The 14,809-nt window shown below is 39.9% G+C and overlaps 1 protein-coding gene across 1 annotated transcript in view; it reads left to right on the top strand.

Moving 5' to 3' along the window:
• Nucleotides 1–13,559, top strand: part of LOC104127552 (cytosolic phospholipase A2 epsilon) — a 33,167-nt gene extending 19,608 nt beyond the window's left edge. The window contains exons 9-21 of the mRNA XM_035895754.1: nt 848–990; nt 1,147–1,236; nt 1,949–1,986; nt 3,655–3,790; nt 5,755–5,891; nt 7,120–7,342; nt 8,260–8,374; nt 9,121–9,258; nt 9,545–9,652; nt 10,509–10,700; nt 11,210–11,379; nt 12,292–12,478; nt 13,351–13,559. Coding sequence (XP_035751647.1) covers nt 848–990; nt 1,147–1,236; nt 1,949–1,986; nt 3,655–3,790; nt 5,755–5,891; nt 7,120–7,342; nt 8,260–8,374; nt 9,121–9,258; nt 9,545–9,652; nt 10,509–10,700; nt 11,210–11,379; nt 12,292–12,478; nt 13,351–13,559 — 1,886 coding nt within the window. The remainder of the gene's footprint in view (nt 1–847; nt 991–1,146; nt 1,237–1,948; nt 1,987–3,654; nt 3,791–5,754; nt 5,892–7,119; nt 7,343–8,259; nt 8,375–9,120; nt 9,259–9,544; nt 9,653–10,508; nt 10,701–11,209; nt 11,380–12,291; nt 12,479–13,350) is intronic.
• Nucleotides 13,560–14,809: the final 1,250 nt, after the last annotated feature.

The following is a 14,809-nucleotide window of genomic DNA, read 5'->3' as shown; positions in this document are numbered from 1 at the left end:
TAAAAAGCAAGCCACCACGAAATCAGGGCTTTGCCTGTAAAATGTAGCTCTACTAAATACAGCAGGACTCTTGACTAGTCTTTAAGTCCATTCAAATAAACAGTAGCTTGTGTAAAGCTGTTCATGGGGAAAATCTCAAAAAATCGTGGCTGTTTTGAGATAATTCATGAACAGATAATTAACCTTTATGAAGAAAATGGTAGCAATGGCCTTATAGGAAGTTTCAGACTGAGAAGTAGTATGAGGAGGAAAGGTTAGTGACCTAAAATTATATGCTGCTTGGCTTCGATCTTGCAAGAGAACAGCATATGATCTCCCTGTAAATGTAAAGGCTTTTCTGTACAAGGAACACAGCCTTTGGGTTGATGGGTTGTTTCAGTTTTGGTGATATGAGGGCACGTGTCAAGTAGTCTGCTTGATTTTGGGGTTTGAATGATTTGACAATTGCAGCAGACACAACATACAATAAAATGTACATGATGAACCAGAACAGACTGACGTCAAATAAGTTACTCTCTTACTCAATGTGAATAATCCAAAACGCCTTTAAACTGATGCTCCTTCAGATCTAAACCTTGGTTGTATTTATTCATCAGAAGCACTTACCAAGTAGCACGCTACAGTATTTAAAAAATGTGATTTCTGTACATTAATGATTTATACAGATGCACTGTGATGTTTTATATCAGTTTTCAATCTGTTTCAGCCACCCAAAGTCTACTTAATCATCCTGATGTAAGGAAAATCAGACAAAAGGTGTGCAGAGTAGAAGCGGATGATAGTTATTAGTTCTGTGTGTTTGCTTGGAATAGTTGAAATTCTCTTTGTTCCCTGCCTCTGTGTTTAGACCAGGAGCTTACGCTTACAGTGAAAGGATCCCATGAAGGAAGCCAGAAGATTTCGCTGGACTCTGACGCCAGCCTTAGGATCATTGTGTTTCACTGCATCATAAATGACCAGACAAGACTGGATATCATATTCCCAGAAGAGGTAGGTTCCCCTTCCATATGTTATCAGTAACCTCAATGAAATTAGACGAAGAAATTAATGCAGCCAGTGACCTGAACTAGCCCTCTTAGTAGAGGAAGTTCTACAGATGACAAACTTTTCATGTGCGCATCCCTACTGCTTTTTACGTTGTTTCAGCTGGCAGATAAAAATGAAACAGAGAAACCTGGGGTCCTTTCCTTCCCTCTGAATTCACTCCCTTTGCAGAAGGAAATAATACTAGAAGAGGTGAGTGCTGTGAACCTTCTGAAATAAATATTTTCAAAATGTGCTTAATATTGTCCTGCTTGAAATAAAGTTACCAAGTCAACAAAATCACTGTGTAAAATTGTACAGCTATTTATTGAAAGTGTCAAAAAAAGACTGTCGTATTCACTTTCAAGGAAGCAGGTGCTAATAATTTCAATAATATGAAAATCATTGGAAACCTGCTTCCCAAAATTAGAAGTGGTTTCAAGGAACAAAAATAAGTCATATGCATGTGCATTCCAAAATTTCTTCTTGGGTATTGGGGTAATTCCAGAATGGCTAGTAATTAAAAAAAAACCAAACAAACAACAATCCAGAACATGGATTCATACCTTAACTTGTCTAAATATTAATATTGTATTTATTTTGTATGTAATTTTTTTCCTTGTTTTAACAAGATAACTTGTCTTTTTATTGCTCCTTCTGAGTGTGCACACTGTGAGCTGGTGTGGTGCAACATGCGAGCTGGTGGCATGTTAACTGTCCCAGACAGACAGGCTTACTAGATAAGAGAGAATTTGATTCTAGGGCAGGGAGTGAGACTTTGGTTAATTGTACCAAAGTAATGTCCTTAGCCATGTGAATTATTATTTGACAACCTCCTCTCTTACTGAATGATCCTTGTCTGAGCTTGAAGGAAAGAAATGTTTTAAAATTTGGTGGTAAATAGCTTTATTTTCTGGATTTCTAGGATCATTCCTTTCACTTGTGCTTGACAGCAAGAAAATGGTAAGATAGCCTCTTTTTGTCCTATCATCCAGGATTACTGTAAACTAGTTATCTAGGTTTTTTTCTGTGATAGGTGGAGAGATGAACCCAAGCCGCGTGAGTGCCTTGTCCTGTACTCACGTGGTGCCCGAGGTAAGTGCAAGTCTGCCGCAGTTACAGGATCAGGCAGTTCAATGTGAGTTTGTGAACCTTGGTAGGTTTCTTCAGAGTGAATTAGCCTGTTTTATAACTCCTATTCCTTAGACACAAGTAAAACTGCACTACTTGCGTATTAACTTTGTTGCCCATTTATGCCAATAGTCAGATCTGTGTAATGAGGGAAATAACCTCTAGTCCTCTTCGACTGTGCAAAGTCATCAAAACAAACACAGGGCAGCCTGGCTCTGTCCCTTCTCCTGTTTCACTCAGCAGGACGGGGGCCGAGACCTGACCAGCTGCACCTCTGCCAGCCCACTCCCCGGGACAGAATTGCACCAGCAATCGGTAAAATTGAAGATAATGAGGTTTTATGGCACTGCTGAAAACTTTGTGTTCACAGCAACCTTACTATTGGGTGCTATATGGAAGGGAAGTAAGGTGGATTTTCAGAGCGTGGGAGCAGTTTGTGTAGGTGAAATTCAGAGCTCAGTCTCAGCCCATAACAAAACAAAATATATTGAAATGTAAAACTAGCAGATACAGATTTATAGAGAGAGCAAGTGAGCAAGAGAAAGTTTAATCCCCCATTAAACCAGTTGTTTTCTTTTACAAGTTCAATCAATTGACCTTATTCTGTTTTCAAAATTAAACTGTGATATACCAAATTTGCTGGAGAACACAGGTTGCTAACATTAATCCTTGAAACATTCATGTTTGTGAAATATCGGTGAACTTAATGTCTGGGGTAGGGTTTGCAGCCACCAGAGGGTGATGTGACCCAGAAGGCTTGGTGAATATTGTGTGCTCTTCTCAGTAACAAGTGTATTTATGTTGTTGGAGGCACAAAACATTAGTTGCCACTTAATTGGTTTTGTACTTTTTTTTGCTGCAAATTTTTTGGCTTGTGCTTCACAGCGCTCAAGGGAGGAAATTCAATGCTGCTGTCCGTGTGGAAAAAATGATGGAAATTCTTAGATATTTTCAGGATGAAGATTGCAAATGCTTATTTAGGAATCTGTTCAGCACAGGGGTGGTAGGCAGGATTTCACGGGACAGAGGCTGAGCGGGGGGTGATGCTGCAGGACTTTTCTCTGCAGTTCAAGTTCCCTCACACAGCTCATTAGGACCTTCACTTTCCATACTACTAGTGAGCTTCCAGAACCTGAGAACAGGTGATGGTGGCATCACTTGAGTTTTTCAAATGTCATGGTAACAAAAAGGAACAGATACAGAAAAAATTACTCCTGAAATTATCCCTTTTGGTGATCTTTCCCTGGCTTGTGTGTTTTGTCTTTGTGTGCCCGTGTTCACAACAAGTCTAAAGCACCTTGCAGACTCCTCTTCATCCTCACTACTACTCCTTGCTGACGATAAAAATGGTCCTTTTTCTTCTGTTCCTTGATCAATATGCAGACTTTGAAATAGCTTGTTTTGCAGATGATTTGTAGAGTTCACTGACTACCTGCTCTGCAGGTCTTGAAATCAGCTATAAATGACACATGCGTTGATTTGTCCCATTGTCTGTTCCAGCTCAGGAGACCTGGATGTGCGCTTGGGGTTTAACCTGTGCATGGAAGAACAAGACTTCTTGCAGAAAAGGAAGAAATATGTTGCTGCTGCTCTGAAGAAGATTCTTCATTTGGAGGAGGATCTGAAAGAGCATGAGGCAAGCCAATACAATTCCTGGTAGCAACTCATCTCCAGGGATCAGGGCTTGGCTCACAAATTGAAGCCACAAACAAAAAACCAGCTTAATTAATCCTGCTGTTCTGGGGCAGGCCTGGCCACTTAGGGCAAGAGAAGCAGTACCTGGTTCATGCAGCAGAGCAAGGACAGCAGATAATGCCTTTACATCCCCCCCAAAGTTCTCAACAGCTTCTCAGTTGAACCCGTTCCTGTTTATTCTTGATATTGATCGCAGGTCTCAGGAGGAAAATTTATAATGGGCAGATAGGGAACAGCTGGGAGATGCCACCTGGGAAATAGCATGCCTTAACACAGTAGCAGAGACATGGTGGTGGTCATGGCATTTGTGAAGGATCCTGAGGGGAGGAAGCAAAAACTTTCACACAGACATCTGAATTAAAATACTTTGCGTTGTCTCTGCAGCAGAAAAGGTGTATCATTGGGAAAACTGACTACTAGAATAAAACTGTCAAGCTGGAAGAGTGAATCTTACAGCATTGTTGAGTTCTATAGATGAACTAGCTGATTAAAAGTGTAGCGTTATCACTGCAACCCCTGCTTCTGCCTCCATAATTCAGTCCTAAGTTTTCTAACTCCGTATGCCTAGCTGGGTTGTTGAAAATCAGAAAAGTATAAAAATACCAATAGCAAGAATCCTCTTTAGCTGACAATTAAAAGAAATAGTGCTGTGGATAAGGTACAGATATAAAAAAAAAAAAAAAAAAAACCAAAAAAAAACCCCAACAAAAAAACCCCAAAACCAAATCCTATTTTGGATTTCAGAGCAGAGAATAACGTAGGAAATAAAGTTTTCAAGAGAGCTGGAAAGACCATTTTTACATAGCTGTCTAAGAGTTCCCTGACACATGGAAAAGTGGTTGAAGTGGTAAGACCAGAACTGTTTTTTGAAAAGGTCTAATTACTCTGGCTCTCCTATTCATGTATTTAACTTCAAAATTGTGGCAAAAATTCCCCTCTACCTTGTTAACTGACATTTGAACTGAAGAAAAGAAATTATCATTAGAATTTTAATTTGTAATGAAAAGGTTAAAAAATGTAAAAACTGAAATATAACTTTTTGAAATTATTCTAATTTTAGTTAAAACAATCAGATTTTTCCTCATTATTATTTTATAAAATATCCTTGATTTTAAGTTCTTATCAAGTTTAGGGTAGGAAGAACTTTCTTTTTTATTTCATAGAATGGGAGAAGTACTTTCTTCAAGCTCTATTCATTTGCTTTAGAACAGCAGATATAGTGATGAAATTAGAAGCTAATACATAAGAGGTATAAATAGACACTTTCCATAGGGCATTTAGGCATCCACACAACTCAAGATACTAAAGGAAGCAAAGGGTGTACTTCATCAGGAAAAGATTAGGAGAAGAATAGTCTGTCTCTTCAATTATGCTTGGACCTTGGACAGCAGGGGGGCGGGGAACCCTCTCGATGATTTTGCTTCAGGACATAATGTAATTAGTGGCCTGAGGCCAGGAAGTCTTGGGCTATTGTGCAGCCTGGCTGATTACAGGGTGCTGTGTGTTCTTCTGAGACACTGGTCATTGTTAGAGGCAGAATCACGGATCCCTAATCTGCTCCGGCATGGTAAATCCTGTATTTTCTATGATGGCTTCTAATAATACACTTTGAGAAGAATTCCAGGGTGATGAGGTTGATTGCCAATTATATATTAAGTAAACAGCACCGCCCCCCATACCCCCTGCCACCCCAATTCGAGTGGGTAAGATGAAAACCTTCCCTCTCCCATCAGTCAGGTGGTGGCCACAGAAGCCTTTTGCAACAGTTGCATCCTTTTTGCATGAAGTAATGTCACTGCTTGTATCGATGCCTGTGACCCATTATCCGATTTCTGCAGTAGGAAGGATCGCTTGTCTCTAATACATGCGTGGCTTTCTCTTGTTCTGCCTTGGCGTGTTGAACAGGTGCCGGTGGTGGCCATCACGACAACTGGGGGAGGGACAAGATCACTGACAGCAATGTATGGCAGCCTGCTGGGTCTCCAGAAACTCAATCTGTTAGACTGCATTTCCTACATTGGTGGCTTATCGGGTACCACATGGTGAGAATGACCCAAACAAGGTTTATGTTTGAACTTTCTTTGCTTAATACTGTTGACTATTTGTACAGCACCATCAACTTATATGGCACTTAGTAAATCAAAAGCATTTCCATTTTCCCCACCATCTCCTCCGTGTGCATCTAGAGCAAAAAACCAAAACATACTAAATAAGAGATCAATTATCACATTCATCAGCTGCTTTTGTCACCACCCTGACAGAGTCTGTGCCTGATGTTTTCATGTGAATGCTCTTTTACCTTTTCATATTTTATCAATTATACCTTAGAGTGAATGCAACGAATTTGTCTTTAGACTGGAAATTGAAGAAAGATGGGAAGAAGAATTTATGCCTGCCATTTGCTGGTTATTCTCAGTTCCATTTTGGACTTAGAGTGCATCGCCCTCTGGTAAAAGGTGTATTTGGGGCTAGTGGAGTTAATACTGTCGCAGGCAGTCCAACGAATGATGCCAAGTCACTGACCTCGGAGAGATTGCAGCTATGGTTGCTCATTATAAAGTGCTCTCTTCTCCCAGTGGGCATATGGCAGATGATGTCATATTTAAAATAACTTAAGTATTTAATCATGTGGATTCCAGGTAGCTCCACTCCTCTACACCTGGTTGGAAGTGGAGACAGGGGGTTTTTTTTGTACTGAATTGTGTCTCAGTCCTTTATATAAGTCCAAACCTTAATGGCAGGTTTGTTTAAATATTTGTCGAAATTCTTTTAAGTGTGGAGGTATGAGTGTACCTGTCTGTGTTATGATTTCAAGGAGACAAATAAGAATGGTCATACCAGGACATGCCCAAGACCTAAGAACTGCCCGGTTCTTTTGCTGGTAGGAGCCAGTAGCAGATACTGGCAACAAATATGAGACTAAAGCAAAGCAGTAGTGACTGCTTCCTAGAATACTTCCCACCTTCCAAGAAATGGATTTTCTGAGGACTTGTGGAGTCTTTTTATTTGACAGCCTTGGGCAGATTTTTTTTTTTTTTCTCCCTTGAATTTCTCAGATCATTTTTGAGCCCACATAAACTTCTATCATCAAAACCAGGAAAGCTTGGAGGTTTTGTTTGCTCTTGAAATTAGAGTATTTCAGGTGTGTATAATTTTCAGTTGTGAACCCCATATAAATTGAGAAACAGGCAAACAGGTTGCGCAAAAGTTCTCTGAAGCCAAACCACAGCATTAGTTCACTGTCATCATTTTCTTCTGATGTTTCTTCAGGACAATGGCAAACTTATATGAAGATGCTAATTGGTCACAAAAATATCTAGAAGACGCAATCAAGGAAGCTCGCAAGCAAGTAACCAAATCCAAGATCTGCTGTTTTTCTTTGGATTGTCTTAAGTACTATTATAACGACCTGATGGAGAGGACTAAAGAAGGACATAACACTTCTTTCATAGACCTTTGGGGGCTTGTCATTGAATCCATGCTACATGATAAGGTATTGCTCCTTTTTTCCAGAAACCTGATGAACTTCCATAGCTGAAAAGAAGAAAATAAATCCTGGGATGCCATTGAGTACTACTAATGCTAATAATTAATTCAGTGGTTGATTAAATTCTGTATATTCAGATCCATTATTAAAACAGTGCTCGTGCTTTAAAGTGAGGTTGACCTTGAACTGAAGGAGCCATGGCATTGTGGTCAAAGGTGTTCTTTCTTTTTAAAGAAAGAAAAGTCCTGAGGAAAAATATTTTGAAAGGTAAATTAATCACTTTGGACATGGAATTTTCTGACTAGAAGAGGCACTTAAAAATTTGAAATAATTTACCTCACTAGCATTAAATAATATATGCATTTATAAAGTGACTTAGTTATAGACTGCATATGGAGATGATTTAAATAGTGGTCAAGACTATTCTGTAAATATGTTATCTAGTTTTAAGAAAGGATGATAGAAATTTTGGTACTTAAAACAGCATAACAAGTAATTTTCTTCTGGTTTATGTTTATACAAGGAAGTTTTAAATTGTCATGTGCAATAGAATATTCTTGCATACGAGTATGCTTGCAAAATATGTTAAAATATAATCAAATCTGTTCCCTAAGATCCAGCCAAGGGAAGTACCTTACCTTTCACTGAGTCATGTATTTCTTCCTGGGAATGGATGTTTTTCCCTTTCTGAATCTACAGTCAACCTCTCTGCATATGCCATAATCCAAGAACCTGTATAAGCTGTAGCTGCTGCTTATGGGATACTTGCCAAGTTTGGAATATCCCATGGCAGGTATTTCTGTACAATGCAGTGAGCTGAAACAGGCAGGAGAACCTGGAGAAAGCTCATAATTCACACTATATTATTTCAGGTGCAAGTTGTTTTTCACTTCATTCCATTAACCTTTTTCAATCAAATCCAGAAAGATGAGCATAGACTCTCGGACCAACGGCAGGCTGTGGATCAGGGTCAGAACCCATTGCCCATCTATGTGGCCATCAACCTCAAGTCCAGCTATAGTGCTCAGGCATTCAGAGGTAACAGTTATGATCCAGATTTCTTAACAACTTCATAACTTAAGTAATCAGAACTAAGACTAAATACCTGTTATCAGCTTTAATAATACGAGAATCCTTTCATTCTAATCACAAAAAAAACTTTTAAAATTTTCACGTGGTAGTGACTAACTCTTAAAAAAAAAAAAAAATCCAAATATTTTTAGTCTTTAGAATGAGTTCTCTGCATTGCCAGAAGCAAAAATATATTTATATCACCGAAAATGCCAAACTCACAATTTATCCTGGTCACAAAAACCTTGTAACAAAACTAGTTCCTATGATGGTTCCACGTGGTCTTATTTTGAACAATTAAGGGGACAACTTTGAATTTTCCAGTCCAGTGGCAGGAAAATGACTCTCTTCTCTAATATTAATTTTCACAGTGGTTGTTTAACATGAGCAGCTGAGTACATTACACCAGGTGAATGTTAAACTCTGTCACTCTTGCCCTTAAGGGAACAAGTTAGAACTGAGCAATACATGCTTTTGAGTAAGTTTATCTGCACAGAACACTTATGGTTTCATTCAGACCAGAGCTTTTCTGCTGGAGATTGCTGTATCAAAAGATGTATATTCTCTCAGGGCAATAGTATCGCTATAGCTGGTGAACAGCATATTATGAACTAGCCAGTGTCGTTCTCATGATTTGTTCCTGCTCTCCAGTACTTGTCTGTTCAACAATAGTTAACACATGCCTTTTCATGATCTGGCTGCTGTCGACGCAGAGTGGTTGGAATTCACTCCTTACGAAGTCGGTCACCTGAAATACGGAGCATCAATTCGCGCAGAACATTTTGGAAGTGAATTCTTTATGGGAAGGCTGGTGAAGAGGCTCTCAGAGACTCGGATCTGCTACATGCAAGGTTTTTACTATTTTACTATTGCTAGAGGGAGAGGTAGCCTAGTCGAGAGGCAGCTGGAATGAGTGAGCACATGGTCTCTGGTGGACAGTCCTGGGAAGACACCAGCAAACAGGTTGAGCAGGTGTGAATTTGCATTAGCAAGGACATACTTGGGAAGTATGCCCATGAAGATATCCAGACAGACAGAAAGGAAGTATCCAAGGGGAAGGATTGAAAGTATGCATCAATTAAAATTCTTCCAAGGCTACTCCGTCAATCAGTTTCTATTCTCTCTTTCACATTACAGGCATGTGGAGTAGTATATTTTCCATAGATGTGATGTATGTCTGGAATTTGGCTACTGATTCAGAGGACTTCTGGTGTAGATGGACCAGAGACAGAGTAAAAGATATTGGTGAGATGTTTTTGTGTGGATTTTGTGGTGTGTTGGTTGGTTTTGTTTTGTTTGGTTTTTTTTTTTAACCACCAGTATATATTGCTTATATTATATGTAGAGGTCTAATACCTAAAGGGATGCTGTCAAAGTCAAGGAGAGAGATAAGGAAAGCAAAGCAGAGATGTCAGCTAAGAAATTTTTCTGCCTGATTTAGAACTAAACTGTGCTTCTTTGGCAAAGCTTTGGCAAAGCTGTGCCTTTTTCTAAAGGACATATAGACAGAAAAAAAGACTCCAGCAAACATGTAAAAATAATATTGTATTAAGAACATATCTTAAGAATGTGAAGTTAGGATATGGGCGTCCTTGGCCACTAACACTCTCAGTAGAGAAAACATCTCTTGCAGAGGACTGCTTTCTCCACTAAACTGCCCATGGAGAAAGCTCACTCTTGCTGTTAATTGCGCAGGAAGCCTGGGGTGACTGGCTTCCTAACTTAGCTAACGTTTGCACCTGGGTGACATTCACTGCTTTCTGAAGATGCCCTATTCAGAGGCCAATGTTGTCCTCCTCTATGTTTTGGGACTCGGCTCTCCCCTGCATCACATGCTGCAACAGGAGGTGGGCATCATTCAGGGAAGCCTGGAGTGGGAGGTGGTGCCTACTGCCTGGCAGCTTGCTGCCTGCAGGTAGCTGTCATTTAATTCACCACCTAATGCAGCGTTTTATTTGGTAGCATAGACCTTAACTATGCTTGATTTACCTTTGGGGTGAGGGATGGTGACAACTGTGTCTATTAGTTCCTCCATTTTTAAAAACATTGATCATTTCGGAAAACTGTCCTAAACTCAGAACAACTTCTTTCCCCCTTGCAGAGGAGGAACCCTTTCTGTCCATGAATCCCTACGAGGTAGACACATGTCTATGCACTCCCTCAAGTGTCTTCTCCTCTGTTCTGCGAGATGTCTTAACAGGGCGTCCAACCATTGCACAGTATCCCAATTTTATCAGAGGCTTCCAGATGCATAACAAGTACCTGGAGAGCGAAGGATTTTCTACCTGGAAAGGTAAAGTAAGACAGCATGTTTTTCAGTAATGTTTTGAGGCGGTTTAGGTTGGGGAATTGGTTTAGGATTTCCAATGAGGAGGAAGAGACAAGACTGACTTCTGAAATTCCACTTCTCCCTCCCACAAATGGAAGACATGGAAGCCAAATTTGAACAGCTTTTCATTTTTTTTTGGGGGGGGGGGGGGGGGGGGGGGGGAAAAGTTTTTTTTTAAGAGGGGTAAAATTGTATTTGGTTTCTGGGGATTATGTTCCAGTGGACAAGGTGAGCTCAGCCTGAGGAGGCAGGAGTGGCCGTTTTCAGGGCCAAAGCTGCATGAGGTGTCCAGGAAGGAAGGAAGGCAGGAAAAAAGCTGCACTGTCTTTACTCCTGTAAATCAGTGCTGCTAGTGAGTGAAGGGAAGGCAGGAATAACAGGGGGAAAATTCTCCATTATTCCGTCTAACTTTCTGTAGAAGAGCAGTCAATCTTGGGTTTTATGTGTTATAATGAGAAATATTTGTGTTTCAGACACGGTGATAGACTCCTTCCCAAATAAACTGATGGAAACAGCAGACGATGACCTCTCCCTGGTTGATACCGGTTTTTTCATCAATACCAGCTACCCACCACTTTTGAGATCAAAGAGGGAGGTGGATGTCATCCTGCATTTAAATTACAGCGGAGGGTCCCAGATACTGGTAAGAAAAGCCATGGTATCGGAGATCTTTTTCCTTCATGGTCTTTTGGATGAATGTAGATTTTAAATTTTGATGAATAAAGGCATTTTAAAATCATTGAGATCTTCACTGCAGTGGATCCAAGAATTTTTGAAGAGCTGACTGAGGAACATTCTGGAGCTCGGATACTAATTTTGGTTATCCTTGAACTGAGCAAGTTACAGAGGCAGCAGAAAGTCCTGACAATATTTTACCAGCTTAAATGGGAAAACCTATGTGTCTCTGGGCCTGTTTATCTCATATTTTCTCTTAGGGAAATGTACTGACTGATGCCGGACTTGATTAATAATGAAAACAATATAATTAGTGCTTCACATATAATGAGAATAATGTAAAAATAAACATAGGCTTATAGTAAATAGAGCTGTTCAAGGTTTTTTTTTTTTTTTAATGAGGTCATAAGTTATGTTGATAAATGTATTTGTTAATAGGAAGTCATTATCAAACAATCACAAGCTATGCAGAGGACGGAAAGATTGGGAAAGTGGTGAATAATGAAGAAGTCAAGACAATGACACAGAATAATCTGGACTGATGTGTTCCTTCTCCATTCTTGCAGTTTCCTTGCCTTCCCCTTCTGAACCTGTTTCATTGGAATTATAAAAATCAGTCCTGTGGCTTTTGGCTCCATTTGCAAGCTCAAAGAAAGTGACTGTTTTCTTGTTTACCTAAAGCAATGCAGAAAATAAGATAAGCTGCAATGTCTGGTGTGGTTATGGCTGTTTCCATCTGAAACTTAACATCTTCCCAGAGGAATATTCAAGCCTTAGAATATTCATGTTAGCTGCTGGAGTTGAAAAAAGTCAGGTCTCTGGATCTTTTTTGAGTTTTGATTCTTTGTATTAATTTTACTTATTTTATTCATTCATACAGCCTCTGGATCAGATTGCAAAGTACGTCTCGGGGCAAGGAATTCCATTTCCCAAAATTGAGATAAGTGAGGAAGACAGGGAAAACTTGAAGGAGTGCTACGTGTTTGAAGATGCTGACAGTCCACAAGCTCCAACAGTGCTTTTTTTCCCCCTAGTAAATGACACCTTCAAGAAATATAAAGCTCCTGGTGAGTAATCCGTAGCTAGCAATTTTAATGAAAAGTCACTTGCCTAGTGTGTCCTCTCCGTTTCATGTCTAATGTCTCACTATCATCTCTGACCTTCTTTCCAATGCCAGCATTATCAGTTTTATCACTGACAAAAATAACTGGTTTGTGTCAGTACATCTGAACTGTGAGAGCTCCAGAATTTTTCCCAATGCATTTGACATGAAAATAGGCATTTACTCCATAAGACTTACTAGAGATAGTAGGAAAGTAATACCCCCCACATATATACAGCGTGGGTGGTAGGTACTCAACACAAGCTGTTTTACTCTAGAGACATGGACTTGTTATGCACCGCTGCTTGGATACAAAGACAGAGGCAAAACCTTCTGGAGGTCTTGGTGGTAACCCATTCATCTGTGTTTTGTTCACCTATTTAAGTGTAATCTCCCAGACTGAGGACTGAGTGGACAAAGATCTTTGTTTTCAATATTAACTATGTCCTCTGTCCAAGTGCCATCGTTTCTCCCAAACTTTCAGTGAGAGGGGTTGTTATTTCATCCAATACAAGAGGATCTTGTTTTCCTTTTCCTTGCACTTTTCTAGTTTTGGTAACAAAGGCTTTATGTTGTCCAGATTGGTACACAAGTGCTGCTGCTGATAACTGATGTTATTCTCATTCCCAGCTGTTTGGGCTTACATCATTTTTAGACAGAGCCCTGATCCAGAGGCTGAAGAATACTGTGCTACCAGACTACTTTTATGTCCCTCTGGCAAATCATATCTTTCCCTCCAAATCTCCCTTTTCTGCCTAGAATTACTTAAATGACTGCTATGAGCCACACACTGCAATAAAACCTTGTTGGTACAACTCCCTGTGGTTTGTCCCTCAGGTGTGGAAAGGAATTCTGAAGAGATGGATGAAGGCAAAGTTGATGTGTCCAGCATCCTCTCCCCATTTACAACAAGGGAGGTGTGTTTCAGTGAAGAGAATTTTGACAAACTGGTGAAATTGACTGATTACAACATCCTGAATAACGAGAAGTTGATTATTCGGGCCTTGCGCTTGGCAGTGGCACGGAGGAAGCAGCGGAATTACTAGCCACCGCCCACTAGCTTCAACCTTCCACATGATATTTATTGGGTTGTCTATTATCTGGTGAGATCAAGAAGTTTGATGCTTGCCAGTAATACTTGCAGTAGAAATCACATCAACCTGAGGACATGCTGGCCTCCAATTAATCCTATTTACATGACTGTCCAGATGAACAGATTGGAATTTACCAGTGGTTTAATCCAAAGCAAACTTCAAAGCAGCAGACTTGTGTTTAGTTTTGATACCTTGTTACTTTACCAACTGATACATATATGCCATATGAATTAATAGTGTTGCATAAGATAATAATGAAATAAGTAGTACATTAAAATGTGAACCAAAGCAATATTTATATGGGGTTTTTCTGTCTGGAGGAACAGCAATCCCTTTAACTATTCACCAGAGAAATTCCAGTTCATCTGTTGTGTTGGTCGTGCTTATCTTAATTATTGAAGATTGTAATCTCTGATATGATTGTCTGTCCACTATGAAGTTTTTATTTGACTGGCTTTCTTCGCTAATCTTTGAAAATAAGGTTCTTAAGTTGTTATCGGTGTTGTAAAAACCTATACAGTTTTCATCATCAATAAAAACCACCCTGAATTAGGTCATCTTTGTTTCAGGTGGTCAAATGAATCCTCTGAGCTGCTATTCACAGAACCACCTATTGTTCAACTGTTCAACACTTTCCTGCAAATAGTCTTTTGCAGGGATGGTTCTGAGAGAATGGTTCCTCATCATCAAAAATCATAGAGGTCTTCTGGGGGAAGGTAGCTGTCAAAGGCTCTCTTCTCGCAGCTCTGCAACAGGCAGATCACAAGCTCGGTCTTTCACAATAACAGCCCTGCACTGTGGAGCTGTGGTACATGAAGATGCTGGTCACAGAAGCTCTCAAAATGCTTGGGATTATCTTCCTTTTGATAATAAAAGGCTCCTACTGTTGCAATGTACTTCAGACTGAGTCACCAGGGCAGAACTGGTGTTGAGATAAGAGTCTTGATTATGCTCAGGAGTGACAAATTTGTTTGTATGGAACAAAAGTCTAGGAAATGGATGGGAGAAAGCAGTTGGTGGTGCATCTTACAGCAATTTGGGTGGTGGAAGAGGTGGAGTGGGCCATGTTTTTCACCTATGAGCATGTTCATTGTGTTCATGCTCCTGAAACACTTGAAAGGGCATGGAATAACCCTGTTTCCAGGTACGGTATTGCATGTTTAAATGTAGATTATTAGCCTTCCAAGTGTGAGACAGCTGTA

The sequence above is a fragment of the Egretta garzetta genome, unplaced genomic scaffold, assembly GCF_000687185.1.
Source record: "Egretta garzetta isolate BGI_Z169 unplaced genomic scaffold, ASM68718v1 scaffold526, whole genome shotgun sequence".
NCBI lineage: Eukaryota > Metazoa > Chordata > Aves > Pelecaniformes > Ardeidae > Egretta > Egretta garzetta.
Note: the sequence above shows the minus strand (reverse complement) of the source record. Positions and strands in the feature narration are given on the sequence as shown.